Source organism: Ischnura elegans, chromosome 8, assembly GCF_921293095.1.
Source record: "Ischnura elegans chromosome 8, ioIscEleg1.1, whole genome shotgun sequence".
Classification (NCBI taxonomy): Eukaryota; Metazoa; Arthropoda; class Insecta; order Odonata; family Coenagrionidae; genus Ischnura; species Ischnura elegans.
In genome coordinates, this window is record NC_060253.1 from 15076847 (window position 1) to 15104817 (window position 27971).

At 36.9% G+C, this 27971-nt stretch overlaps 1 protein-coding gene across 1 annotated transcript in view; it reads left to right on the forward strand.

Annotated features, from left to right (window-relative positions):
- Positions 1 to 3085: 3085 nt before the first annotated feature.
- The window catches only part of LOC124164212, a 79944-nt gene continuing 55058 nt past the window's right edge, over positions 3086 to 27971 (forward strand). Inside the window, exons 1-2 of the mRNA XM_046541437.1 lie at positions 3086 to 3432; positions 26306 to 26964. Coding sequence (XP_046397393.1) covers positions 26861 to 26964 — 104 coding nt within the window. The 5' untranslated portion in view covers positions 3086 to 3432; positions 26306 to 26860. The remainder of the gene's footprint in view (positions 3433 to 26305; positions 26965 to 27971) is intronic.

Genomic DNA, 27971 nt, shown 5'->3' on the forward strand with positions numbered 1-27971 from the left:
CAATTAAAAGAGTTGGTAGGTTTCGTGGTCGAAATTGTTTTGCTAGTGGCTGAAAAAAAAGGTTTTGGTTTGGTGAGCATTTTTTGCTGACTAATAAATAACTTATGCATGAATTTTGAAGTTGATGACGCTATTGGACGCATATTTTCCTTTGCACAAGAATTTATCCATATTCATTGCAAAATTTGTTTTTCTCATACATACGTGTGTTATCATGTTTTTATTTGAGTTCGAAATACTTTGAATGTGTGCATAGCTATGGGAGGTACTTATTTAATTATTTCACAGTAATGTTAATAGTTAAATGTCATGGCGTATCACCTTGTATGGAATCACTTTCTCACGCGTGTTTGTGCGCGAGAGATGGGCGACTTTCACTTGTTTGCACCTCCCGTACGCGGAGAGCGTAAAGGAGTCTTATAGAACGATGAACGGGAGCCATCTGTTGCAAGCTACGGGAAATAGCAAGATTATTCGGTACGAAATTCTCGCGATTCGGTAACTTTGGAGATTTTTGGGCCCGTTTCATGTGAATGGGTCTTGAATAATTTTTTCGTCAATGAAACCTTTACACCGCTCATATTTTACGGGGTGAGTCGTAAATTCCTTAAAGATAATTTAGTGTTTTGAGTAGAATTTTTTTCCAAATAATCACGATAATTTCCCCCTGCGCATCATAAGCGTGGATTATTTATTTAAAAATGATTAAAGTAAACAATCCAGTCTAATATAATTGGTTGACTTTCATTAGTAATTCTTAGGATACGTCAAAGAGGAATCATGAATGAATTTCTATGGTCATAGCTTACGAGTAGGCATATCCGACTGCAAGGGTTAGTATTAAGAGTAGAAGAATGTAGGGATGTATATTATCTTTACTTTGCGGAAGACGGCAAGAAGGCAAGGGCACAATACCCAATCAGGCAGGCAAATCGTTATTTTAAGAACCCATCTATTTTCATACATTTTCATGAATGTCAATATCAGGTTTTATAGCTTTTAATGAGGTAATAATCATTTTGAAAGACCTTAATAGCTGTTATTTGAAAAATATAATAATTATACTAAATAAATACCTTAATTTACTAGTTCATTTAGTAAAATAAAGTCAAACAGTAGAAAATATAAAGGAGTCTGCTAAAAAATGCATTTTTAGCCTTAAGCTATCGGGAAAAACCTGAATTACTTGTCTTTGCAAAGGAAAATGGGGAAAAATCTGTAGGGCATTTTATCCTGATTGCATTTCACGTTCAGTAGTATACGCTCTTACTTTATTGAAAATTTAATAAAAATGCTAAATTTATGCATTTTTATATCTGATTTTTAAAAAATCCATCCCTGCCGTGTAGAGTTTGCAGAACTCAAGTAAGATTGATAGGAGTACAGCCATGTGCAGTGAACCTCTAATAGAATTATTAACTTTTTTACTTTCTCATAATATCTCAATCTTAATAGTATATTTGTAAAGTACTAAAAAAGCTAATAAGAATGATATAAAAGACGAAATGCTCCGATAATAAATAACGAAATAGTCGAATACAGTATAATGGCTAAAAAATAACTTTCGACCATTTCGTTATTTATGATCGGAGCGCTTCGTGTTTCACATCTTTCTTCTTAGCTTTTTAGTACTTTATAAATATGCTATTTAGATTGAGATACAACTTCGAGGATACAACACACCGGGGCCGGGAACCAAGCCCGTGGCTTATACGCCCGATCACCCGGGGAGGGTTTGGATGGGAAGGAAAGAGGAAAGAGGCGCCGCCGCGATAGGAGCCCGTCGACGCCTCTGGGAAAGGAAAGGGAAGGAAGGGATGGGAAAGACATATCAACGCTATAGAAGCGAAGAGGGCCCTACTATTAGCGAAACCAAGCTTACGCAATTAATGTGCCAGCGATTTTAGTGGGTTTTCCTATACGGAAGAAAAATCCATCGATCAAAATCGCTAGATAGATTGAGATATTATGATAAAGTAAAAAAAGTTAATAATTCTATTAGAGGAGCTAGTTACCTTCGTCGGGGGGAGAAAAGGGACAGGCGAACGGACTCGCCAGCTTATACCTCTGTCGGTCCCATACAGTTTATTTTTGTCGGTCCTTTCCTCCCCTCCTTCGCTCACAGCTCAGGTACTTCGCGGGCCCGTGCGCCAACTTACGGTATACACTCTAAAGGCCTTATTGTCAATTAAAGAAGGAAGAGATCCATGAAGAGAAGGAAGATTGTCAAAATACTTAAAATACTTTTTCAACTATTTAGGCAGTACGTTAGAGGAAAACGGATACAGTAGTAAGGACATTAGGAAGAGAATTGCATTAGTAAAGGAGGCGTTCATAAACAGGAAGGAGCTTCTGAGAGGATCGTTATGTAAGAGTTTAAAGAAACCGTCTGAAGAAGAATAAAGAGTTTGATCTGGAGTGTAGCGCTCTACGGTGGGGAAACGTGGACACTGAGGAAAGACGAGAGAAGATTGGAGGCATTCGAGATGTGGGTATGGAGAAGAATAGAGAGGGTGAAATGGACGGAGAGGAAAAGGAATGACGAAATGCTGGACATGGTGGGTGAGGAGAGGCAGCTTTTAGATGAGGTACGGAGGAGACAGAAGGTATGGATGGAGAGAATACTTAGCGGGGAGGGGATGTTGAAAATGGTGTTAGAGCGTAGAATGTTATGGAAACGAGGGAGGCGACGAAAAAGATTAGGATTTTTAGATAGATTGAAAGGGAGTAGGCCTTACATCGAATTGAAGAAGGTAGCGCTGGAAGGAAACGGAGGCTCCCAGATCACTTCTTTAGTACTCCATGGAAAACTACCTTACTCGGTAGAATACTGTAATAATAATACTACGTTAAATACTCCGTGGAAACCTAACTTTTATCGGGCCCATTTAATTTGATAGGCCTGGTATTTTGGGTGTCTGGACAACTGCTCGTCGGTTGAATTAAATCCATGAGTGCGGCTTGCAGGCTCGGAATGTCATTCATGTGGATTTACCCCCAACGCATGCGTGGAGAGGTTCCTACCCCTACTACTCCCTCTAATGTTCCCCTACATTCCCTCCGCTTCACTTGCAGTCGCCTCAGTTCGCACGTGGCGACCTCAGGAAGAGGCGGTCGCACTGCGAGTCACCGAGGTCTAACTCCGTGCTGCGCGGGTGAACTCAGATCGGGCGTCTGGCGAGGAGAATCCCCGCGGAGACAGGGAGCCCCTTCGGTCAAGAAACTTTGACTTCGTCGCGCTGTTGTGTTTACCTCGCTTGGCGGGGAGCCGTTTTTTTCTTCCTCGGGAAATAAAGACGGGGACAATGAAGGCGGGCATCTGTCCCTGCGGTGCGGAACTTATCGGCGGGAGGTGTCTGTGCCCTGCTCAACGAGCCGCGTGCGGTCTGATGGCAAACCTCTGAGTGGAGAAGCCAGGAATTCACTAGTTAGGTGAGTAAAATGTGGACAGTAATTGACAGCGGTCTTGCCTCTGCTCTCCGCGTTCCTAAACTCTGTAATTATTCTCACACTTCACCCATTATAAGCCAATGAAACTAGTAAGTAACATCAACAACGTATACATTTTCACCTTTATTCAAGAAATATTTAAACTACGTCTTCTTTTTTTGATGTGAAGTTCGATGGCGAAATATGTAACTGCCACAATAATTATGATTCAGTAGAAAATGTTCACATTTTTAAAATAAGAAGTGTTGAAATTTAATTTCAGCCTTAAGCAGCTCTGGGTTACGTTAAATAATGTCCACCCTATTATTGGTCCCACTATCGAGACATAGGAATATTTATTTATTCCCTAAATAATTCTCGAATACTGTTCCGTTATGTACTCCTCTGCCTGTTCATTTAACTTTAAAATTCTTGAACTTTGAAGTAAATTTCTTAATTTCAGTTGTCCCTCAACGCTGTAATTTTTCTCGCTCCTAAATGATGTCCATCTTTGAATTGGGCACATTATTTCCCCGTAAGAATGTTTATGATCTTTCTTTCTTTTACACTGCCTAAAATAAAATAAAAAAATTACATTGCCAAAGTACCGATTCTCTGAAATACTCCCTTTTTTTCGCCTCACATTTCCACCCGCGCCCGTCGTGATAACCGCATACTGCACCAAGTTAAATTCCATCTTTTTCTCTCTCCCAGAGATAATTTTTTATAGACTTTTTACTTTGTGAAACACCATTTCGTCTACATACCCATAACTGGATCCCTCAACGCCCTTCTGAACATTTAAGACTCGGCACCGAAAAGACTTCTTCTCATGAATCTTAATTTTTTATTCTTCATATCATTATTTTATAGTTTATATTTATTGAAAACGCAGAATGTAAGTTTCAGAGTCAATCTGAGGGCCAAATCGGTTGTTTTTCAATAATGGAAAGAATCGGTAAATAGGAATGTAATCGTAGGCGTGTCGAAGTTGCTTAATTTTGGCGATAAACGGTTTAGCAAAACCTCTCTAAGCTATCTACATGAATCCCTTTTGAGTCCTTTCGTATTTTGTGGTTTTTTATCCGTGACTGACCAATACATTAAAAGTTACGTTATCACCATAACGTTTTGCGTTGTGTGCAGCCCAACTTTGTCGGCATTCGTCAGATACAGCGATTAGGAGAATGTTTACATCTGGGAAACTACTTAGGCATGATATATGAGGTTATTTTTTCAAACTTGAGAGGTTAGCTGGAAAAGGCCTACGATCTCAAATGCTAACCTCTGAGGCGATTTCTCAACTTCGGCAAAGTGCATTGGAAATGTTTATATTTCTGGGATAGGGACATCTCTCGCCTAATCAGTTTCCACGTCTATTTTATTAGCCCTGAAATTTTCAGCGTGATAATGTTAGAATCAAATAAATTACACGTCTCGATACAGTGCCTATGATAAGCCAGATTGGTATTTCTCTTTACTGGACTCATGAATTCCTTTTGCCAGTATTTTATCATGAAGTTTAAGTTTGTTTTCATACAAAAAGCTATCTCGTTAAAGATTTTTAAGGTGTTTATACTAGAGCCTCGTCGCAATATGTTGCATCTCAAATTGGAAAATTTTATCAATTACGTATGCTTTTAATTTTTGCGATGCAGACAAATGCTGACGAAGGTCTATTTTGTATGTTCTATAAGTTTCAACATGCAACATCAAAAGTTTACTACAGGGAAAACGTCAAGAAATAGGTATGACAAAATGTGGCCAGGAAAGAGAGTATAGCATTTCGTTTTTTCAAGAACCTTTTTCATAATAATCATCATTCAAAATTGACCCTTTGTCAATCGAAAAAGACGTAGTACTTCACCATACAGCATTCCTCATCATACTTTTTCTCATGATTAGGGAATATCTATTTTTCTAAACTATGGCCATTTAAGACTTTTCATTCCCTATTATATGGTGAGATTCGGTTTTTAATTGTTGATCGGTACACAGTTTTGCTACTTGGCTTAGTCTGTACGAGTTCACTTAGTTTTATTCATCCTAGTTCTTTCATTAGAAATCTATCACTTTTTATGTTTTCAGATATATCGTGGCTCATTTCAATATAACCTATGTTCCTAATTTGTATCCCTTGTTATCTTCAACTAAAATTACGCATTCCTTCTCATTTACCACTCCGATATTAGAGCCTTTTCTGAACTCACGTGTATGGGAACAATAGTATGTAACGTTTTCGGCTATCATTTGAATACTTAGTTAGCTTCGACGAAGAAAATTACAAAATGCAAGGGGACGATATGGAAAAATTGAATTTTGTTAACCTCAAAAAAGCTAAATATTTACGGCTGTAAATGTTTACTTATTATCGGTGTACAGAGTTGAATATAAAGGCTAGGGCTAAGGAATGAGGCTCGTAATTCGTGCGGTGAAAACGTCTTTAAGAATTAGAACCAACTATCACACATTTACGGACAGCCTAGTGAATTAAGCCTTTGGATGTTAAAATTGAATTTATAAAGTTTTGAAAATGTATGCAAAACTTCTCTCTGTCGAAATCCATGCCAAAGTGTTTACATTTTATTTATGAGGAAATATTAGTGAATTACAATCTTAGAGTTATATCGGCTCTCCGCCGAGGGGAGGAATTAAGCCAGATGAATAAAATAAGTTTCTAAACGACTTTTCTTTTAGCGATTGACTAGGTCTGCCGGCTTTGCTCTCACTACATTATTGATGATCGTAAAGCCGATCAATCACGGGACCAAACTAGGCGTGTATTGACGAGTTATAGCGGGTGAAAGTTGATGAGCTGGCAGTCGCTGCAAAATAAAGCATCAAATGCCATTTCATATTCATGAAAATCGCCTCGAAAAAATATATAGACTTACAGAAAGGTGGTAACCTCCAATGGTTACGTTACGGCCGTTGGAGGCTAATTTTTTGTTTCACTCTAGAAGCCGTAAAGTTTACCACAACTGTTCTAAATTTGATCGTTACCGTTATCTTTCGAGTCATTTGAGCTAAATAAATCCACTCAACTTAAAATAAAAGTCTCCCTAATCGCTGATGATATCCTCTGTCTTAAAAATAAAATGATATGTTTCCTAGCTTCATCCTTTCACTCCCGCTGTACCAAAGGCCCAGCGGACACCAAGACATTAAAGTGCCATGAAAAAATTTACTGAAGGAAATTAATTTCCTTTACTCCAATAGGAGCCGGTTTTAGGTGCTATTCTACAGCCTTCGTTTAAAACTTACGAGGAATTTCACCGGGTAAATGATTTGGCATCGTAGAAGTCCTAAAGAATGACCGACTTGCTTGAAAATATCGAGCAAGGCCAAGAAGAAAACCGACCACAAATTATGGTACGGTATTTGGAGGAGGCGAATGTGACAGCTGAGGTCATTTGCGCCATGAGGGTAGGGTATTGAAGGAAGGGTGGAGAGAAACCCGGCGTCGGCGTTAGCCTGCTCTGAACGAAAGGCGCCAAGGGGACCACGGCTAAACGTCCCATCCGACAGACGGAGTGTTACGCTTGAAATGTCCTCCTCACAACACTCAAACAGGGATGCAGCATTCTCTGAAAATTCTCTGCCACTACCGGGATTTGAACCCGAGCCCGCCGGGTGGGAAGCCAACACTCTAGCCACCACACCAACCCGATCCCCCCGACCACAAATTCCAGCGACTAATGAGTAAATATAACGACTGCATTTGGAGACTGCTTTTCTGTTCCATTGCTAAGTCCGTAGAACCATACCTGTTCTATGTAAGCTCAGCGGGGATACGATCCCGGATCTTCCTATATAGTCGGTCTGGTGAGCCACCAATTAATCCACTTAGCTATCTTCCTCATACTACGGATCTAGAACTGGGTTGCAGGCAGTGCTTTACCAAACAAATCTCAATGGAATTAATTTGGCAAATAATTAATTTGCGTTGTCATCTCATTAAAATGAATTCGTGAAAAAGTCACGTATTCTGTTGAAAAAGGCTCTCAAAAATTATGTTCAATTAGAGATGAGTAGGAAATTTATTTCAAAATTGACCAGTCAGGACTCATTATATTGTTAACGACTGGAAACGAGGTTGTGCCATTTTATTGAATAGTTGGGTAATGAACTGATTGTGGGGACTTCCAGGGCGGAAAGAAAATTGAAAACATGGTTGAGAGGTTCATTAGCATACTGGAGCATTTTTTCAGAGATATTTGAAATTTTTAGTAACTCAACCAACATACTACACAGGCAACACAGGCTAATTAACATAAAAATTATATTGCCCATTCGTCAGTTGGGGTGAACATTTTTTTTTTGTTTTACCGCGACAGCCTCTGTACGCATCTAGTAATGGAATACCGTCAACCAGTTGTTATAAGAACGAAAGCTTTGCCATTTTATGTCCTCTACATTCATATGTTCTACGTAGACCACAAAATCCCATGAACCCGTGCGGAATTTAGACTATTTTTAACTGAGAAAAGGTGTACATTCTGAATCCCTAGCAAGTGTACTTCCCTCTTTTCTGCAATGCGTTTTAGTAATCAAACCCCAGTCCTCGTCGAGTAATCAACTAGCGGTGTAATTGCTGTTGTATAAAATATTCGGCTTTGCTAGTAATTGTCTATTAGTAAAAGTAAATGTCCATTCTCTTGGCCCCGTATTAACGACTTTCCTAAGGAATGAAGTTTACATAATTTACATGCCTACAAAACGTCATCACCAGTGAGGCACAAATTTCTGCATCGGCATCTAAATTAAAAGTAGAGGAATCCATATCGTTAATCACCACAACATTTGTTCCCGCAAAATATTTTAGTGAATTACGAGATAATTTAGGAATTACGCAATTTATTTGTTAATACAACCTCAGAATAAATAACTTGTTTTCATTATCTGCAACATTTCCATTCCCAGTATTATTTTTCATTGTGATTTCATATATTAATTATAATAATCACGATGACTGATTTCCTTAATTATCTGTGGGCTTTCTGCGGTCATTAATTAATGGTAAAAAAATAAAAATAAATGGTAAATAAATAATTTAATCAAATATAGATAATTAATTAATGATGAAACGTTGTTGAGATTGAAATACTTTTTTTCACGTCGAGGTAGGTGATCGGATTAAATTAAATTATTTTTTAAATCTTACAGCACTTTAACTGATGGGTTAAAATGTCCGTTTTTATGTCTAAAGCGGTGGTGTAATGGATGGCATGGCCGGCAACTTAACTGAATGTTATAAGTTCGGTTCCACTCGAAATATCCATTTTTGCTGGCCTCGGTGGCTATGGGGTGAAGTCCTCACCTTTAAAATCGAACGTCGCGGGTTTGAGTCCATCTGGATAGGGTGTCCCTATCAATGGCATGGAGGTTTGTGTTGTGCTTTGTTAATCCTGAAACCCCCGTCGTAAAGTCCTTTATTTGCTGTTTACGGGGGAGTTCGAAGTAAATAATTATATTCCGGCAAATCTCGCAAGCTTGCCTCGACTATTGGCTCTAGAATCATTCATTGTAAGCATAGGATACCCCGAGAAATTTTCTCCCTTTTAGTTACGCTGCTGTCAGTGGCAAATAAAAATAAATCATCCCATGTTCTCCCACAGCTTGAACAAAGTGTACCAGCAAATGCAGCGATTTCATCGGATGCATAAGCATACCGGGTGTTTTAAAATAAATAGCGGGGTTTGAACGCTTTATACTATATATTACACTAAACTTATCCCTATAACTAATACATTAAATGAAATATCAACTCAAACAGTTTTACATACAAGCCTACAAGTGTTCAATATGAACATCATTCCACACGTCAAGACGATATGAGGGTTCTTCCCAAACGTTGTTCAGTGTATCTCAACTGCTGCGACAGATTCTTCAATCCTGTTTCTCACGAAAAGGTTAGCCGGTAGTGGACGTACGTGTGCTATTATCACCTGGAGGATCACGATTGAAATCAATACGAAACTCACATTTCACAGTAATCACAGCTTTCCGCCTTTGCGAACTGTAAAACACAATACGATTTCTGTTCACTAATTATCATTTCTGCTGCTAGCGCTATCAAACGGATGGCGGCGGAAACATTGGGCGCAATTTCGCATCGACAAACAAGGAAAACTGTTCGAGTTGTTCTTTCATTTGGTGTCTAATTTTATAGCATTAAGTTAATTGTAAAAAGATCTATTATAAAGCCTTAAAATCCAGCTATTCATTTTGAAACCCCCGGTATAATGACATGGAAGAGTCATTTCACTATTTCTTCTCTTCCTTCATTGGAATTTTCGACAAACACAAATCGTTCGATATAGCCTTTAACACGTGATCTCCCAATGTGGGCGTGGGTCCCGGTCGCTAGGTCACCATCTGTTAACCTTTCACGATGTATTATTAGAATTCTCCGTGTGGGTGGGTATTTTTCCTAAATGAAGCCAAAATACGTACTGAGGTCCTGGATCTTCCGTGAGTAAAGGAAATTCCTTCACCTACACGCAGAAAAATGAATTTCACTCACGATTCCACGACCTGCGGAGGCGCGTTAGAATTTTCCATGCCGCTTAGTCCAGCAGCTCGCACTAACTAGCCAGTTTACATAAGCAGTGAATTTTTAGCACATTTGCTTGCGTTGGCGGTGTTACTTAAGTTTCCTCTGAAACGGGAAACTTACATCCAGCAACTTGACAATAATACATTTGCATAAAATATAGAGACATCATTAAAATTCCTGTGAACTAATCTAAGAACTTGACAATAATATGTTTGTATAAAATATGGAGACATTATTGGAGAAATGGAGAAATTCCATTTCAATAAATTATTATGAACTGACATTAGGTATCAGATCGATGCTGACGGGTCCAATTTTTGGAAACTCATTGTGTTAAGATACAAAAAGCTGTATTAATGTTCCACACTATTTTATTCGCTCGACCTTTTTCAACGCTTACACGTCAATATCAAGAGCTGTCGCAGCTAGCCTGGTATACGGTATTGCTGTAACATGTAGGTATGGTTAAAATTAGAAGTAGGATTATTTTAGGTTCGGGAATCATTTACGCGTTTTCAACACTATTTTTGTTTTTGTTTTTTAAATAAATTCGAAAATGTTTTCTTAAAGTTTTCCAATTTTTCTTCGAAGATTAAAAATTTTTTTACATACCAGATAATCGAAAGAGGCTTTGAAGTAGGAATGAATCGTGGAAGAGTTGTTGAGGAGAAGAATTTGTTGAGGCAGGGTATATGTGGTTTGGATACTTGGGCCGCTGTCGCAAATGTCTCTAGGAAGTAAGCTATTAGAGTCATCAACGCTAGAAGTAAACGACCCGCCATTTTGACGTGTTACCTATACTTACTTAATCATATTGCCTACAATTTTATTTCTTTCGTCGTAATTTTTACTGACTTGATTTTTATTTATTAAAACTATAAAAAGGAAAAGAAAAAATCTAAAAATATTTTCGCAGGAAAAAATAACTAAACTGTTGCAAAAAAAAATAAAAAATGACGAAAAACCATGGTTGAAAAAGTGAAGCAAATAAAATGCACAACAATGCAACAGAAAGTGATAAAATTGTAAAAATTTAACAGAAACATTGCATGTAAATTTCAAATGTTTTGGTTCATCAGGGTCACTACCGACTTCCGATGTCAGCTGGTACCTACTCTTCTTACTTTTTAGAGAGCTTTGCACGCGCTCATTAGAAGCCTGCCTTTCTCATTCTCCTTCACCAGCACTGGAAAGGTTACACTGGTCCCTATAAGTACTCTTGTGTCGTCATTTTCCCCTCGTGTTCGTATTTTCGCACAATTCTCGCCGCTGAAGAGGTGGTGTATATACTCACCGGCAGCTGGCCCCTCACCAGTGTATGTACCAGAGTATATTTATAAGCAGAGCCAAATTTTTGGGTGATGGATGGTTGGAAAATACCCTCGCCCGTCAAAAAACGGGTTAAGTGTTTCTATTTTATTTGAAACATTGACGCGTGTTTCAGTGAAGAAACCGCTACGCTATATTACGTATTGCCATTTTGTTATTTTAGATAGCATGAATTTAACATTCCTTATTACATTTTGAAAGGAAATAAGCATCATATCTGTCTCACTGAGAGGCGCGTGATAGGCCAGGGCTTGGAGGCAGAGCCATGTTATAGATTTTCACATAAAGTTTTACAATTTTTTTATTGCAAAAATCTCATAAAAAATACTTTTTTTGAAAAATACAAGAAAAGGTTGTACTTATGAATTCATCAATTCATTTTGAGATAAACCAATGATATTTAAAATAATTAATAACCGTCAAAATGACGGCTAATGGTCCTTCCAGATAGTATTACGACCCCGGTCCTTCTTTTGTTAAGCCTTTATTTTAAATTATTAACCAGATGGGAAATGAAATCTTTGGTAGTTTTGTGGGTGTTTCCGAAATCTGATATGCTTATGCCTTATTGTATTTTTACTATCAGGAAATCTAGTGCGATTTGTCTTTCGGAAAGATTTTTTTTACAATTGCTCAAACGACGCAAGCCTATCGCATATCATCCGTGTCCCTCCGGTGGATTTTATCCGAATCTCTTTAAAAGCCATAAAACACTTTTTGCTCTCTCGTAATATTTCATAACTTACCATTCCGCTTTTCTTTGTATTTTATGTATTCATATGGCGTGTCATATTTCCCTGTTCTGAATACCAAATCCTTGCCGCGTAATCTAGCTACGATCGGGTGTCTGCTTTATAATCCATATCCTTTTTTGCTGGAGGGTTCTGCAGCTTGTTTATCTTATAAAGGTAGCCCATTGCATTCAAATTTTAGTGAATCCAATATATTTATCCTCTTAATGTAAGATAATCTGGCAAAACTTTGTAGAAATATTTATTCTGGAATGGTATGAGAATTAGTGAAAAAAATAATTGTTTACACACTCTTAATGATCTATCCGGCTTCGGCACTTTTGTGTCATTTTGAAGGTACAAGTAGAATCTTTTAAACCTCTATTTATACCGTTGAGCACCGGAAAATGGAGAAATGTATAAGGAGGGGGAAGACAGCTTAAAGGTACAAATAGAGGTGTTATAAAAGAACATGTAAGACAAATGAAACATGTCTCTCTTTTTTAGAACATCTCTGGGAGGTTGAAAAGATTGCGAACACTCCGAGATGACATGGCGGAATTGCATTTCAAATCGCTTTATTGCGGAGGAGAGAACGGGAAAAACGGGAAGAAAATGTTGTACTGATGCAGCCATTTTATTTAAGTTCCCTTTCACCCATGGTTGGGCTCGGAGTACCTTTCTCTGGTCTAACACTGTACTACTCCGACGGAACGACAATACTACCTTTCCGTCAGTGTCCGTCATGAATTCTGACCAATTACGTCAAAAGAGGGAGTGTTTTGGAGGCCGACACCTAACGGCCTCTCTCACAATCACTGCTAAATAGCTACATGTATCTTCATAATGACTCATAGATGTCGGGAAGCATTAACATTATGTGAAAAGTTACTAGTTTTTCATTCTCATCCTATGCGCATTAGTCCTCTTATCATCCTTTAGGAGACGATCTATAAATCGTGAATCACATAATTCTTAGCCGTGAGCGAATCCGAAAGCCATTGCGAGTATACTAGAAAGTACAGGGTAGGTATCCCTATCATATGATTTTGATATTTCCGGCTAGCGAGCAGGAAATCTTGCATCATATCAGTCATATCATCCAAGCGAGAACTCTTTTTCTACCTTAGGTGACGTCCTATTTTTCATTTTTGTTCCCTGTAGTATCTAGTCGCCACTTATCAATCAACTTTGATATTTCTAACGTTTTGCACTGTGATCGCCAATTGTTTTTCATCGAAGAAATATCATCAATATTTATCGGGACTTAGCGCGCGTTTTTATTCCATTTTTAAGTAATTTTTATCAAATCAACTTTCCAATTTCAATCCCTCCCTCCAGCGAAGAACAAAGCTTTCCATGGCGATATTGCAACAAACCCAAACAGCCCTTATTCGATACTTAGGGAAGAGAGTTCAAGGGGGAGAGGTTTTTTTTTAGACATCTAGTCTTTGAAAATGCGAAATTCTACATTAAACAGCATCCTTTGAATTTTTAACACAATTGTTATTAGCATATATAAAGTGGGAAACTAATTGATTGATTGTGTGATTGACACAAATTAGTAGCCCAAACTGTGATAGGTGTGGGTATATGGAATATTGGACGTAAAAGTAAAAAAATGTTCATCGGGAGGAAAAATCTGAAAAGTTGAAAAAGTCGATTAGTTTTCGAGATATATCGACTTGAATTAACATGGGAGCCTTATGGGACTACAACTTTTTCGCTTTTATTTTGTACTTTTAAACGCCCGAGGAACATGATATTCAATGGGCATGGACTAGATTTTTTGGTCGATTTTTTGGTGTGGTTGATATAGCGACGAATTGATATTTAGTATTTTTTATTACTGTTTGAATGCTCTCAATGCTTTTCTTATGGGAAAACTTTAGGAATTTTTTTGACCAACTTGCAATAATCGCACGACAAATTCCTTTGCCAAAAAGTTAGATAATTCTTTGGTTAATTTTTTGGCTTTCTTAAAATTTTCGTACGTCGAAACAATTCCGAGGAATAAACGATTTCGATTTAACATTGTCGTGATGGGCGATTTTTCAAACTCGGATTTCAGCCTTGAGACATGTGCCATATGAAAATTTGGAATCTCCAAGAAAAACCGTTAGAGGGTTCTCCGAACCCTCACGTTTGAGCTTACTTTCGCCGTAACCCTCTTGGTTAATTCATAATTAAATTCCGAAAAATGTCCTGCACGCGAAAAATCATTGTCGCCATTTTTTTGTGAAGCATGCAATCTTGAATATCTTAGCAACCGTTTAAGCTAGAGAAATGAAATTTTCAGAGTAATACTTTTATCACAATGGTCAACTTTTGCAATGATGACCATTTCGCTCGATCGATTCATGTGCGAGTTATATCGATACCAATCTCCTTGGTTACGCTTAAATCGCTAATAACTTTTTTCTAAATCAAGGCATGAATGTGAAAGTCATATATAATACTACTGTTAATGTCTTTTCTTCGACAAAAGTTAATTCAAGCGAATCGAGCGATTACAGTCGAAGCTATGATCGATAAAAGGTTGCATTCGATCGAGCCATTTTTCAGACCTATTTACATAGTTACGGGGATAAAAATTATAAAAATATGTAAGGGAAGAAATGAATTATGCGTACACATAAATTATTTAGATGAGTATTGTTTCCTAACGAAGATATATCAATATGAATTTATATCTTTTTGTATTAGGTCCCCGTAAGAAATACACGCATCGCCCTATATACGTCACCAATATAAGAACATAGGCGAAATTTTGAAAGCGGGGATAGTAGAGAAGAGAGGGATAAGGGTATGGCCATCGAATGGAGGGGTTATCAATAGGATGCGAATTTTTCAATACAGGTGGCAGTATAGTCGAATGTACGATTAGATTTTTATAGCAAATACGGAAATTGGCATAAAATGATAAGTGTATACGTTGGACCAATGAAATTTAGTGAATTGGTACATCATGGTATTCCTCACAATGCGCAATGGAAACATGTTTTGTATATAGTCTCACGCTCGATATATATCGAATCTACTTTTTCTTAAAATATATCGAATTGCTATAGCATATAGGATTTTACATCTAAGGACATAGTAGACAAGGAAATACATAGTAGATACCAATATCCCAGAAATTAAACCAAAAACATTGCGAATTTCAAAGTACAGATGTCAGTATGATCGAAAAATCGATTCGATTATTATAGCAAATACGTTAATTGGCATAACTTCAATTGTGTTTCCGTTGGACCAATGAAATTTGGTGAATGGGTACACCTTTGTATTCCTCACAATGCCCAATGGAAATTTGTTTTCTATGTAGTCTCACGCTCGATATATATCGAATATAATTTTTATTAAAATATATCGAATTGCTATAACACATAGGATTTTACATCCAAGGACATATTTGACCAGGAATTATATAGTAGATACCCATAGACTGTAAGTTAAACCAAAAGCAATGCGGATTTTAAAGTACAGATGTCAGTATGATCGAAGAATCGATTCGATTATTCTAGCAAATACGTTAATTGGCATAACTTCAATAGTGTTTCCGTTTGACCAATGAAATTTGGTGAATGGGTACATCTTTTTATTCCTCACAATGCCCAATGAAAACATGTTTTGCATGTAGTCTCACATTCGATATATATCGAATCTGCTTTTTCACAATTTATATCGAATAGCTATAACATATAGGATTTTACACCCATGGGCATTCTTGACCAGGAATTATATAGTAGATGACCATAGACTGGATATAAAAAAATGTCATTGCGGATTTTACATTACAGATGTCAGTATAATCGAAAGATCGAATCGATTATTGTAGCAAATACGCAAATTGGCATAACTGGATAAGTATATACGTTGGACCAATGGAAATTGGTGAATGTGTACATCTTGGTATTCCTCACATTGCCCAATGGAAATATGTTTGGCATGTAGTCTCACATTCGATACATATCGAATCTGCTTTTTCACAAATTATATTGAATAGCTATAACATATAGGATTTTACACCCACGAGCATTGTTGACCTGCAATTATATAGAAGATGACCATAGCGTGGAAATAAAATCAATATCGTTGCGGATTTTACAGTACAGGTGTCAGTATAATCGAAAGATCGATTCGATAGTTATAGCAAATGCTGAAATTAGCATATTTTGATTAGTATATACGTTGCACCAATGAAATTTTGTGAATGGGTACATCTTGGGATTCCTCACAATGCCCAATTGAAATATTGTTTGTGTTCAGTCTCACGTTCGATATATATCGAATCTACTTTTTCTTAAAATATATCGAATTGCTATAACATATAGGATTTTACATCCAAGGACAAAGTTGACCAGGAAATATAGAGAAGATTTCTATTAACTGGAATTAAAATCCACGGCATTGCGGATATTGCAGTGCAGATTGCAGTTTTATCGAAAGATCGATTCGATAATTGTAGCAAATACGCGAATTGGCATAACATGATTAGTATTTACGTTGGACCAATGAAACTTGGTGAATGGGTACATCTTGGTCTTCCTCACAATGCCCAATGGAAATATGCTTTGCGTGTAGTCTCACGATCCATATATATTGAATATGCTTTTTCTTAAAATATATCAAATCGTTATTACATACAGGATTTTCTACCCACGTGCATAGTTGACCAGGAATTTTAGGGTTGATGATCAAAGACTGGAACAGGATTGCGAATTTTCAATACACGTGTCAGTATTCTTGATAATTCGATACGATAATGATAGCAAATATGCCAAAGCTATTTTTTTGAAATTGGAATATCTTGAGAATAACTATTTTTTAGTACCAAAGAAATTTGGGGAATCGTCACAATTTAGTATTTTACACAGTGCATTATGGACATATGTTTTGCGAGTGGTATATCTTTATATATTTATCGAAGGAATCTGCGTTTCATTTTCAAGTTTCGCATATCACAACGCTTTTGGACTTTAAGAGTTGAAAAATAACCACAAAATCATCACTGTCTTGAAATTTTAAAAACCTTATTCCAATTATGTCTCAATACTAAACTTAGCCTATTCAAATAATGAACTATCCGTCAAATGAAATCATATTGAAAATAACAGATAATTTTAAAAGTAAACAATTAAGTTCCTTACCCTTTCAAAAACCGGCAGGGAAATTTTTGAATATTTTAAACACTTATGGACACAATACTCGACAACACGTGACACAACAATGTTCCCACCCTCCTTATTACCCGCTTGAAGAATTCAAGCACCCAATCGACTCGTTACATATATAAAGTGGGAAAGTAATTGATTGATTGGGTGATTGACACAAATTAGTAGCCAAAACTGTGATATTTGTGGGTATATGGAATATTGGACGTGAAAGTAAAAAAAAATTCATCGGGAGGAAAAATCTGAAAACTTTAAAAAGTCGATTAGTTTCCGAGATATATCGACTTGAATTAACATGGGAGCCTTATGGGACTACGACTTTTTCGCTTTAATTTCGTACTTTTAATCGTCCGAGGAATATGATATTCAGTGGACATGGACTAGATTTTTTGGTCGATTTTTTGGTGTGTTTGGCATAGCGACGAATTGATATTTAGTATTTTTTATTACTGTTTGAATGCTCTCAATGCTTTTCTTATGGGAAAACTTAAGGAATTTTTTTGACCAACTTCCAATAATCGTACGACAAATTCCTTTGCCAAAAAGTTAGATAATTCTTTGTTTAATTTTTTGGCTATCTTGGAATTTTCGTACGTCGAAACAATTCCGAGGAATAAACGATTTCGATTTAACATTGTCGTGATGGGCGAATTTTCAAACTCGGATTTCAGCCTTTAGACATGTGCCATATGAAAATTTGGACTCTTTAGGAAAAACCGTTAGAGGGTTCTCCGAACCCTCACGTTTGAGCTCACTTTCTCCGTATCCCTCTTGGGTTATTCATAATTAAATTCCGAAAAATGTCCTGCACGCGAAAAATCATTGTCGCCATTTTTTTGTGGAGCATGCAATCTTGAATATCTTAGCAACCGTTTAAGCTAGAGAAATGAAATTTTCAGAGTAATACATTTATCAAAATGGTCAACTTTTGCAATGATGACCATTTCGCTCGATCGATTCATGTGCGAGTTATATCGATACCAATCTCCTTGGTAACGCTTAAATCGCTAATAACTTTTTTCTAAATCAAGGCATGAATGTGAAAGTCATATATAATACTACTGTTAATGTCTTTTCTTCGACAAAAGTTAAATCAAGCGAATCGAGCGATTACAGTCGAAGTTATGATCGATAAAATGTTGCATTCGATTGAGCCATTTTTCAGACCTATTTACATAGTTACGGGGATAAAAATTATAAAAATATGTAAGGGAAGAAATGAATTATGCGCACACATAAATTATTTAGATGAGTATTGTTTCCTAACGAAGATATATCAATATGAATTTATATCTTTTTGTATTAGGTCCCCGTAAGAAATACACGCATCATCCTATATACGTCACCAATATAAGAACATAGGCGAAATTTTGAAAGCGGGGATAGTAGAGAAGAGAGGGATAAGGGTATGGCCATCGCTTGGAGGGGTTATCAATAGGATGCGAATTTTTCAATACAGGTGGCAGTATAGTCGAATGTACGATTCGATTTTTATAGCAAATACGGAAATTGGCATAAAATGATAAGTGTACACGTTGGACCAATGAAATTTCGTGAATTGGTACATCATGGTATTCCTCACAATGCGCAATGGAAACATGTTTTGTATATAGTCTCACGCTCGATATATATCGAATCTACTTTTTCTTAAAATATATCGAATTGCTATAGCATATAGGATTTTACATATAAGGACATAGTAGACAAGGAAATACATAGTAGATACCCATATCCCAGAAATTAAACCAAAAACATTGCGAATTTCAAAGTACAGATGTCAGTATGATCGAAAAGTCGATTCGATTATTATAGCAAATACGTTAATTGGCATAACTTCATTTGTGTTTCCGTTGGACCAATGAAATTTGGTGAATGGGTACATCTTTGTATTCCTCACCATGCCCAATGGAAATTTGTTTTGTATGTAGTCTCACGCTCGATATATATCGAATATAATTTTTATTAAAATATATCGAATTGCTATAACATATAGGATTTTACATCCAAGGACATATTTGACCAGGAATTATATAGTAGATACCCATAGACTGTAAGTTAAACCAAAAGCAATGCGGATTTTTAAGTACAGATGTCAGTATGATCGAAGAATCGATTCGATTATTCTAGCAAATACGTTAATTGGCATAACTTCAATAGTGTTTCCGTTTGACCAATGAAATTTGGTGAATGGGTACATCTTTTTATTCCTGACAATGTCCAATGAAAATATGTTTTGTATGTAGTCTCACTTTCGATATATATCGAATCTGCTTTTTCACAATTTATATCGAATAGCTATAACATATAGGATTTTACACCCACGGGCATTGTTGACCAGGAATTATATAGTAGATGACCATAGACTGGATATAAAAAAAATGTCATTGCGGATTTTACATTACAGATGTCAGTATAATCGAAAGATCGAATCGATTATTGTAGCAAAAACGCAAATTGGCATAACTGGATTAGTATATACGTTGGACCAATAAAAATTGGTGAATGGGTACATCTTGGTATTCCTCACATTGCCCAATGGAAATATGTTTTGCATGTAGTCTCACATTTGATACATATCGAATCTGCTTTTTCACAAATTATATCGAATAGCTATAACATTTAGGATTTACACCCACGGGCATTGTTGACCAGCAGTTATATAGAAGATGACCATAGCGTGGAAATAAAATCAATATCGTTGCGGATTTTACAGTACAGGTGTCAGTTTAATCGAAAGATCGATTCGATAGTTATAGCAAATGCTGAAATTAGCATATTTTGATTATTATATACGTTGCACCAATGAAATTTTGTTAATGGGTACATCTTGGGATTCTTCACAATGCCCAATTGAAATATTGTTTGTGTTTAGTCTCACGTTCGATATATATCGAATCTACTTTTTCTTAAAATATATCGAATTGCTATAACATACAGGATTTTACATCCAAGGACATAGTTTACCAGGAAATATAGAGAAGATTTCTATTAACTGTAATTAAAATCCACGGCATTGCGGATATTACAGTGCAGATTGCAGTTTTATCGAAAGATCGATTCGATAATTGTAGCAAGAACTCGAAATGGCATAACATGATTAGTATTTACGTTGGACCAATGACACATGGTGATTGGGTACATCTTGGTCTTCCTCACAATGCCCAATGGAAATATGCTTTGCGTGTTGTCTCTCGATCTATATATATTGAATATGCTTTTTCTTAAAATATATCGAATCGGTATTACATACAGGATTTTCTATCCACGTACATAGTTGACCAGGAATTTTAGGGTTGATGATCGAAGACTGGAACAGGATTGCGAATTTTCAATACACGTGTCAGTATACTTGATAATTCGATACGATAATGATAGCAAATATGCCAAAGCTATTTTTTTCAAATTGGAATATCTTGAGAATAACCATTTTTTAGTACCAAAGAAATTTGGGGAATCGTTACAATTTAGTATTTTACACACTGCACTATGGACATATGTTTTGCGAGTGGTAAATCTTTATATATTTATCTAAGGAATCTGCGTTTCATTTTCAAGTTTCGCTTATCACAACGCTTTTTGACTTTAAGAGTTGAAAAATAACCACAAAATCATCACTGTCTTGAAATTTTAAAAACCTTATTCCAATTATGTCTCAGTTCTAAACTTACCCTATTCAAATAAAGAACTATCCGTCAAATGAAATTATAATGAAAATAACAAATAATTTTAAAAGTAAACAATTAGGTTCCTTTCCCATTAAAAAAAAACGGCAGGGAAATTTGTGAATATTTGAATCACTTATGGACCCATTACTCGACAACACGTGACACAACAATGTTCCCACCCTCTTAATTACCCGCTTGAAGAATTCAAGCACCCAATCGACTCGTTATTATTATTGTTGAAAAAATGCGCATTATTCCACTATTGCCATTCAAATAGATATCGTATAGTCGTACTTTAGATTGGATATATTTGCTCTGACGCCATTTTGACTTTTTTATGAACAAAACTATCTGAGCATTTACAAAGTTCCCACTCAACCGTGAAAACCTTAAAACCGTGAATAAGCCGTGAATTTCGTCTACCGTGAAAAAACCTGGAAATAGCCGTGAATTTCGTCTTAAAACCTTATAAATCATCACAAAATTGATTTTAGATTGACAATTGGCCGTTCAAAAGAAAAATGGATGTGGCGATCATACTTCAAGGTCAGTCACTCGCAGACACTTTCCACGCATATATCTGCACGCGTACATTCGAAGCGCAAATATTGGTCCGTGTGTCATGACGTACCTTAAGGCTGTGATTGGAAGACCGTGAACCAAAGTGATCATTAACCCTGGCGAGAAATTAGACACCTCTTGACTTCCCTGTCACCCTCCATTTTCCCACCCACAACCTTTAGCCAGCCCTGAATTTTGCTAACGATAGGCGACTTCATAAGAGCACTTTCATTGTTGCGTTCGCATTCGTGGCGTTTATCACTTTTGCTATATTTTTAGTTAACGTGCGGCCAGTGATTTTTATGTAATCAATATTTCTTCCTAACATGGCCTATCAACAGACCGTGAATTTGACGCAAGTTAAACCGGGAAAACCTGGAAAAAACCTGTTAATTTTATAATTTAGTTAGAGTGGAACCCTGATTTATCCGCAGCTTCAGTGCCAATCCCAAGTCGTCCATGATATATCTCAGTGTATTTGTCAACACGTTTGATTACCTTTCGCCCGAATTGCACTTCAACGACTTCATGCGCGAAAAGGGTGCCATTTTGGAGACGGGCGGGAACGACCTCCCTTGTACTAACATTCCCCGAAGTGTTTAGAAACTTCATGCGAGCTTCTTCCAGGCAAAAAAAACAAAAACTTGAGACTTTGACTGCCTTTTGTCGATATAATCCCACGGTTTTATGGCGCGCAACCGCCTCAACAAGTATAACGTGTGATTCTGGCATAATCTATATCAATTGCTACGTTCTAACAACACATGTATGTAAAAATAGCAACTTTTCAGGAGAGCAAAAAAAGCGACTTATTTTTTTTTTTTCACTTGAATGGAAAATGAAAAAGAAAAAACTATTTGCAAACAAATTGTTTTTTGCTTGAATTTTATTGTTTTAAAGTTATTACACTTTTCTTGAGAGACCTTTCTCAAACCGGCCGAATTTTGAGATACGTGTTGTTAGAATTTAGTCATCGATATAATGCTCTGCAACAATGGCGAAGGGTCTTTCAGATAACTCAAATGCCATGCATTCAATTAGGTTTTACCACAATCCTCATCCCATTGCTCTAAGCTAGAACATTTATTTTATCTCATTTTAGTATTTCCAGTTCAAACCATCCTTCATTTCACGTTGGTTGACTACATGATGATGATGCAGGACAAAAACACCAGATATTCGGGAAGATCCTAGAAATGAATATTGCTAGCCCAATGAACGGAAAACAGCGTTATGTCTTCTATTCACATGTTACATCCTCTGCATATGTGAAATAATCATACCACTTTGGCGAAATGATTTAATTGATAATCGTAAGCCATTAATAAATTAAAAATATTTTACACCCCAACGGTTTCAACTCGAGTTCGTCTTTCATTCGGGGAACGACCTCCCTAAAAATGACAAATATTTAAATAAGTGTAATGAATAAAACGCAAGCCGGCAGAACACTTAATTAAATGAAAAAATGTACTGCAATGGACACAATTGCATTATTTTTCTCGTTTTCTTCCTATGATGCGCAAGAAGTTTCAGACCGTTGCGAGCCTATGCCACATTTTCGAATTTTAATTAAAATTTTAATAAAAAGATATATTTTTCAAATTAACTTTATTCCATTCCTGAAATTTTATCGTTACATAATTTACAAAAATGCAAATACTTTTGGTTGGCATTATATCCCACATGACGGCTCACAATTAAGAATTTTTATAGTTATCATATCGGTATTTGTTCTTAGGCCTCATGAACAACTATTTTTGTCATGTAAATACTCGTAGGGAAGTAATAAATGTTTAAGAGTTGATGGAATCCCAATATTAGTAGTAGTTAAGGAAAAAATGAAATTGTTTTATCATCAGAGTGGCTTTATCCCATTTTTGGGATATCAGAGCTACAAGAAGAACGTCATACGAGAACCCCTCAATATTCCCAGATCTGACAGAAACGATAAATTAAAAGAGAAATTTTACCGAAAAAGTAGGTACGGGAATTTGTTTTTCCCCCGACCAATAAAGGACTTTAAAAAAACGTTTGATTGGCCAATGTTGGAGCATTCCTTTTCATTTTTTAACAGATAGTTTCCTGACATCCCTCGCCATAAACCTTTTGAGGTGACTTTTACGGTAGTACGTTGATATAGATGTAGTGCGTGCATAAAGATTACCAAATTCATAGCTGCAGGTAAGTGTGTCGCATTACCCTATCCATGGACTTAATGAAAGACATATCTCTCCATTTCCGATTATATATCATAATTACTTAGGCATTTATCCATGATATAATATCAATAACAAATGCTTATTTCCTTACTTTAATTTATAATAACACTACTGACCATAGTTTTAAACTCAATCAAATTTTCAAGAGATATTTTCATTTTTTTGAAAATGACACGTGAGTGTCGAAACCATGGTCGGCAGTGGAATTATATATTAAATTGGGGAAATTATAATTCCTTGTTCATATTTTACCGTGGATATATCGTATTTACACCTAGTCAATCCTTAAACGATTTCTTGCGCGAGGCACTTACTCTGATTTTGATAGTTTGTCATAGAGATATTGGAAAATATTTGTAACAATGCATAAACAACTCGTTTCATCACTTCAATTTTTAGCCATTATTTGATTAACATGATTTGATGCTTTCCCGGCAATTTATGTGGGTAAACTGGTGTCAAGATTCCCACCGGGTTAATTCTTCATAACCCGGTGGGAATCCCGAGAACAGTTTACCCACATTATCTGTTTATTTTTACATTTAGCATCCAATTAAATAATAATTATATTGTGAAATTGTGAATGGAAGTTTGACCAGTAATTCGCTTAAAATAAAGTACCCTTTTGCGTTGGAAATGCAGCTGTTTAAGTCGTGTACCATCCTACAACTGTTTCTCATCTCCTTGACTCCTCGCTTTGAATGAAAATGGTCTAGTGTTTCCTCCCAAGTCCACTCAAAGTTCTCGGCCGTCCTAGAAGGGGAGTTAAGTTTCGATGGCTTAAAAGCAACTTCCCCATTCCCAGGTAATCCTTGCGTAGGCTGGCTTCTCTTCCGCTCCCGAGCATAAACTCTGGGCCCACGGACTTCACAGTCTTTTCCAATCTTTTGCCGTAAACATCATCCCTGCCTCGATCCGTACTCAACCGTACCCCCGTACCCCTAGTCTTCCTCGAACTAAAATCCTCTTCAGGATCTTCATGTCTAGCGAACCCTCTAAATTCAAATCAGCACTTTTCTGGGATGCAAATCACCTACAGTATCCTATTTTCCTGTAATTCGAAAGTCAGTTCCTGTGCAGAAAAAAGTCTTCCAGTTCTTCAGTCCAAACAAATACTATAAACGGTGTGGCGTAACTCAGCGTCAAGGGTACTACATGAAGGAGGCCCAATTATATCAGACAGAAGGCTGATTTCTGTTGCCACCTCGTTCGATATTTGATAGGTTTTCAAAAATGTCCACAGCGCGGTGATGAGTGCAATGCGAACCACTTTTTTTCAATATTTTGCGGTATAATGATTATAATTGCGAGGAATAGCATTGAAGAGTAATGAATTTTAATAGATCACATCATTATGAGCGTAAATTTCGGTTGATATCCCTAATAATACCTTATTTCCCCATGAAACTCACGAATGTTTCGATAGAGGATCTTCAAATCTTTCTCATATGTGTTGCCGCCCACTGTGAATTTAAATGGGTTTACAGACGTCACCAATTACGTCCCTGTCTGAAGAATTGATCCGAGTTTCACGGGGAAACAAGGTATAATTAGGGGTCTCAATCGAAATTTATATGCATGATGATGTGATGTAGCAAATTATTACTTTTCAATGCTATTCCTCGCAATTACAAACATTTTACAGCAAAATATTGGAATAAAAAAGTGGATCGCATTGGACTCATCACCGCGTCGCAGACATTTTTGAAAACCAATTAAAATGCGACCGAAGTGGGGAAAGATGGGATGGAATTGGGCCTCCCTTATGCAGTCCCTTTGTTTGTTATATTTATGCTCAGCGTACTACGCTCATCGACTGTGTTTTTTCTTTCTTATCGTCTGCTGCTGCACCCCGTTTACCAAGTTTGGACACTGGAGGCGCTGATGGGAATAAGAGTATGAGCAAGGGATATAAGGGCATGCAGCGAGAGACGGACAATCCCTTTTTCGTGCTGTTATCCATTTTACTTTGTGATAAAGCTCAGGAATTTCATATTTACTCTATTTTTTAAATTCAAGTTTTCCTGCGATTGCGGAGAGGTTCTTGTACCTATTTTTTTATTTTTTAATATATTTTGTTTTCTTGAAATCAACCATCACAATTGTGTTTGCGAGTTGTGTACCACAATTGTTTGACTAGGTCTTTCACCCTCGTGTTCAACCTAATGTTGTAACCCCAGTAACACCCGTAGTTTTATTCTTGTGCGGTTCCTGCTAGAACCTCGTGGATTTGGCTACTACGATAATGGATTAAGTTACCTTGATTTCTGTGAACTCCCTACAAAATAATTGCTTTTGAAATCATCGTTACTGGCGCGAAAACTAGATTTTTACATTATCATTCTATCTATTTGAGTTAATGTTTACAGAATAAACTCATTAACTGCTTTCGTAAAGTCCAGAGATGGATGAAGTAATGCGATACACTCAGTCATCTGCAGCAATAATTTCGGTAATCTTTAAGTACCTACTGTAATTTTCGTGATCGGTGCTTCTACATACTGTAGGGAAATTTCTTAAGTACATAGTTGAAGAACAATTAATTTTCTCTGCTCTTGTACATTAAAATATATATCTTGTATTTCTCTAAAACATTTTGTATCATAAAAGAACATTTTCTTTTCAATTTCAGGAAATAAATAATGAACGCCAAGAAGCAATGGATCAACTGTAAGAAAGGCAGCCAAACATCAAGGTGGGCGGTATTATGAACTTCATTCCCAGTTCCGCTTTTTTGCCGAAAATTCAAGAATATGAGTGCTCTACGGTTTTGAAAACGTTGGAGACTCGATGAATGAAGATGAACTGGTTGAAATCACAGTGGAAATACTATGACCACATCAAAAATATAATGCTGCTATACGTTTCTTAATATTACTCTGCACTTCGTGAACTCAAGCTCGTAGAAAGATCGTGCTGAAAGAACATACGGAGTTATCTGTTTCCTTAGTTCCCTGTATATTATATGATTGGACATCATTTAAAGAAAACAATTGTGTGCTTCGTTTGATTCAAATGAATTAAATGAAGCTATCAATGAGTTACACATGAAGTTGGACGGACATCCTAACATGAAAACATTAGAAGTGACTAGTCTCTCATCTATCCCGTCTCGAATCAAGACCAACAGCCCTTTGTAGAGTGGACCTAAAAGTTTTCACTAGAGCGAATCAAGACACAAGTTGCGATGGACGACTCAACTAGTAAGGCTGAAGGATTTGCCTCCCTCGTTGTGGTCCTGGGTTCGAGCCTATCCCTAGTCGGGATTGTATTCGCCTTCATCACATACAGGTGAGTAAATGTTTTATTTTGCAGTTGTGCCACTATCATATGTCAACAATAGGGTAGTTTCCTTCATCAAAGAAAACGAAAGGCATTGATTGTGACTCGTTACCCACCATTAATGTATTCATAATATACAAATTATTAAGTTTTAGAAATAACCATTTAGGCGAATGTCAATGGTCAATTTTAACTGCATTTGAAAAAAGGACAGATTGGCGCCCATGCGATGCCACTCTACGTGACGTCACAGGGACCTAGATGCTATACGAGTAGTCAGGAGTTTTACCTCGTCTGAGATTACCAATGCATGCATGAGGCATATAGCTCAGAAAAACATCTGTTAATAATCACCTATTAAAATTGCCTAAGGTCGGAAAGTTTTCTTCGTTTGATAGAGTATTAATAATCCTTATTTAAGCCAAGCGCTACCTGCTGGCAGCCTGCATCGCAGCGGTGCACACATCCTTGCCCCAAGGTCACCTCACAATGCAGCGGTGGGAACCAGACTGACGTCACACGGGCTTTTCCCAGTATTCATACTTAGCCGTCGCGTTTTCACGCGCTTGAAAGTCGTCACTTTTCAATTAATCGCGAAAAATAGATATCGTCAATAAAAAATCTAAAAAATCGTGAAATGCTGCTCTAGGAGCAATAATCTTTCGATTTAGGCAATAAAAAATAATAGGAAATTCAACTATTGGTTTGAGGCAGCTCTCCATTTCTCTCTCTTATCCACTAGACTTTTCGGTAGTGGTATCTGAAGGAGGCGACCGACAGCTGAGGTCATGGAGGAATGGTATGGAGGGAAGGGTGGAGAGAAACCCGGCGTCGGCATTAGCCTGCTCTTAACGAAAGGCGCCAAGGGGACCACGGCTTAACGTCCCATCCGACGATCGGAGTGTTACGCTTGAAATACCCTCCTCACACCAACCAAGCAGGGATCGTGCAGTCTCTGAAAATTCTCTTCCACCGCCGGGATTTGAAAGCGAGCCCACAGGGTTGGAAGCCAACAT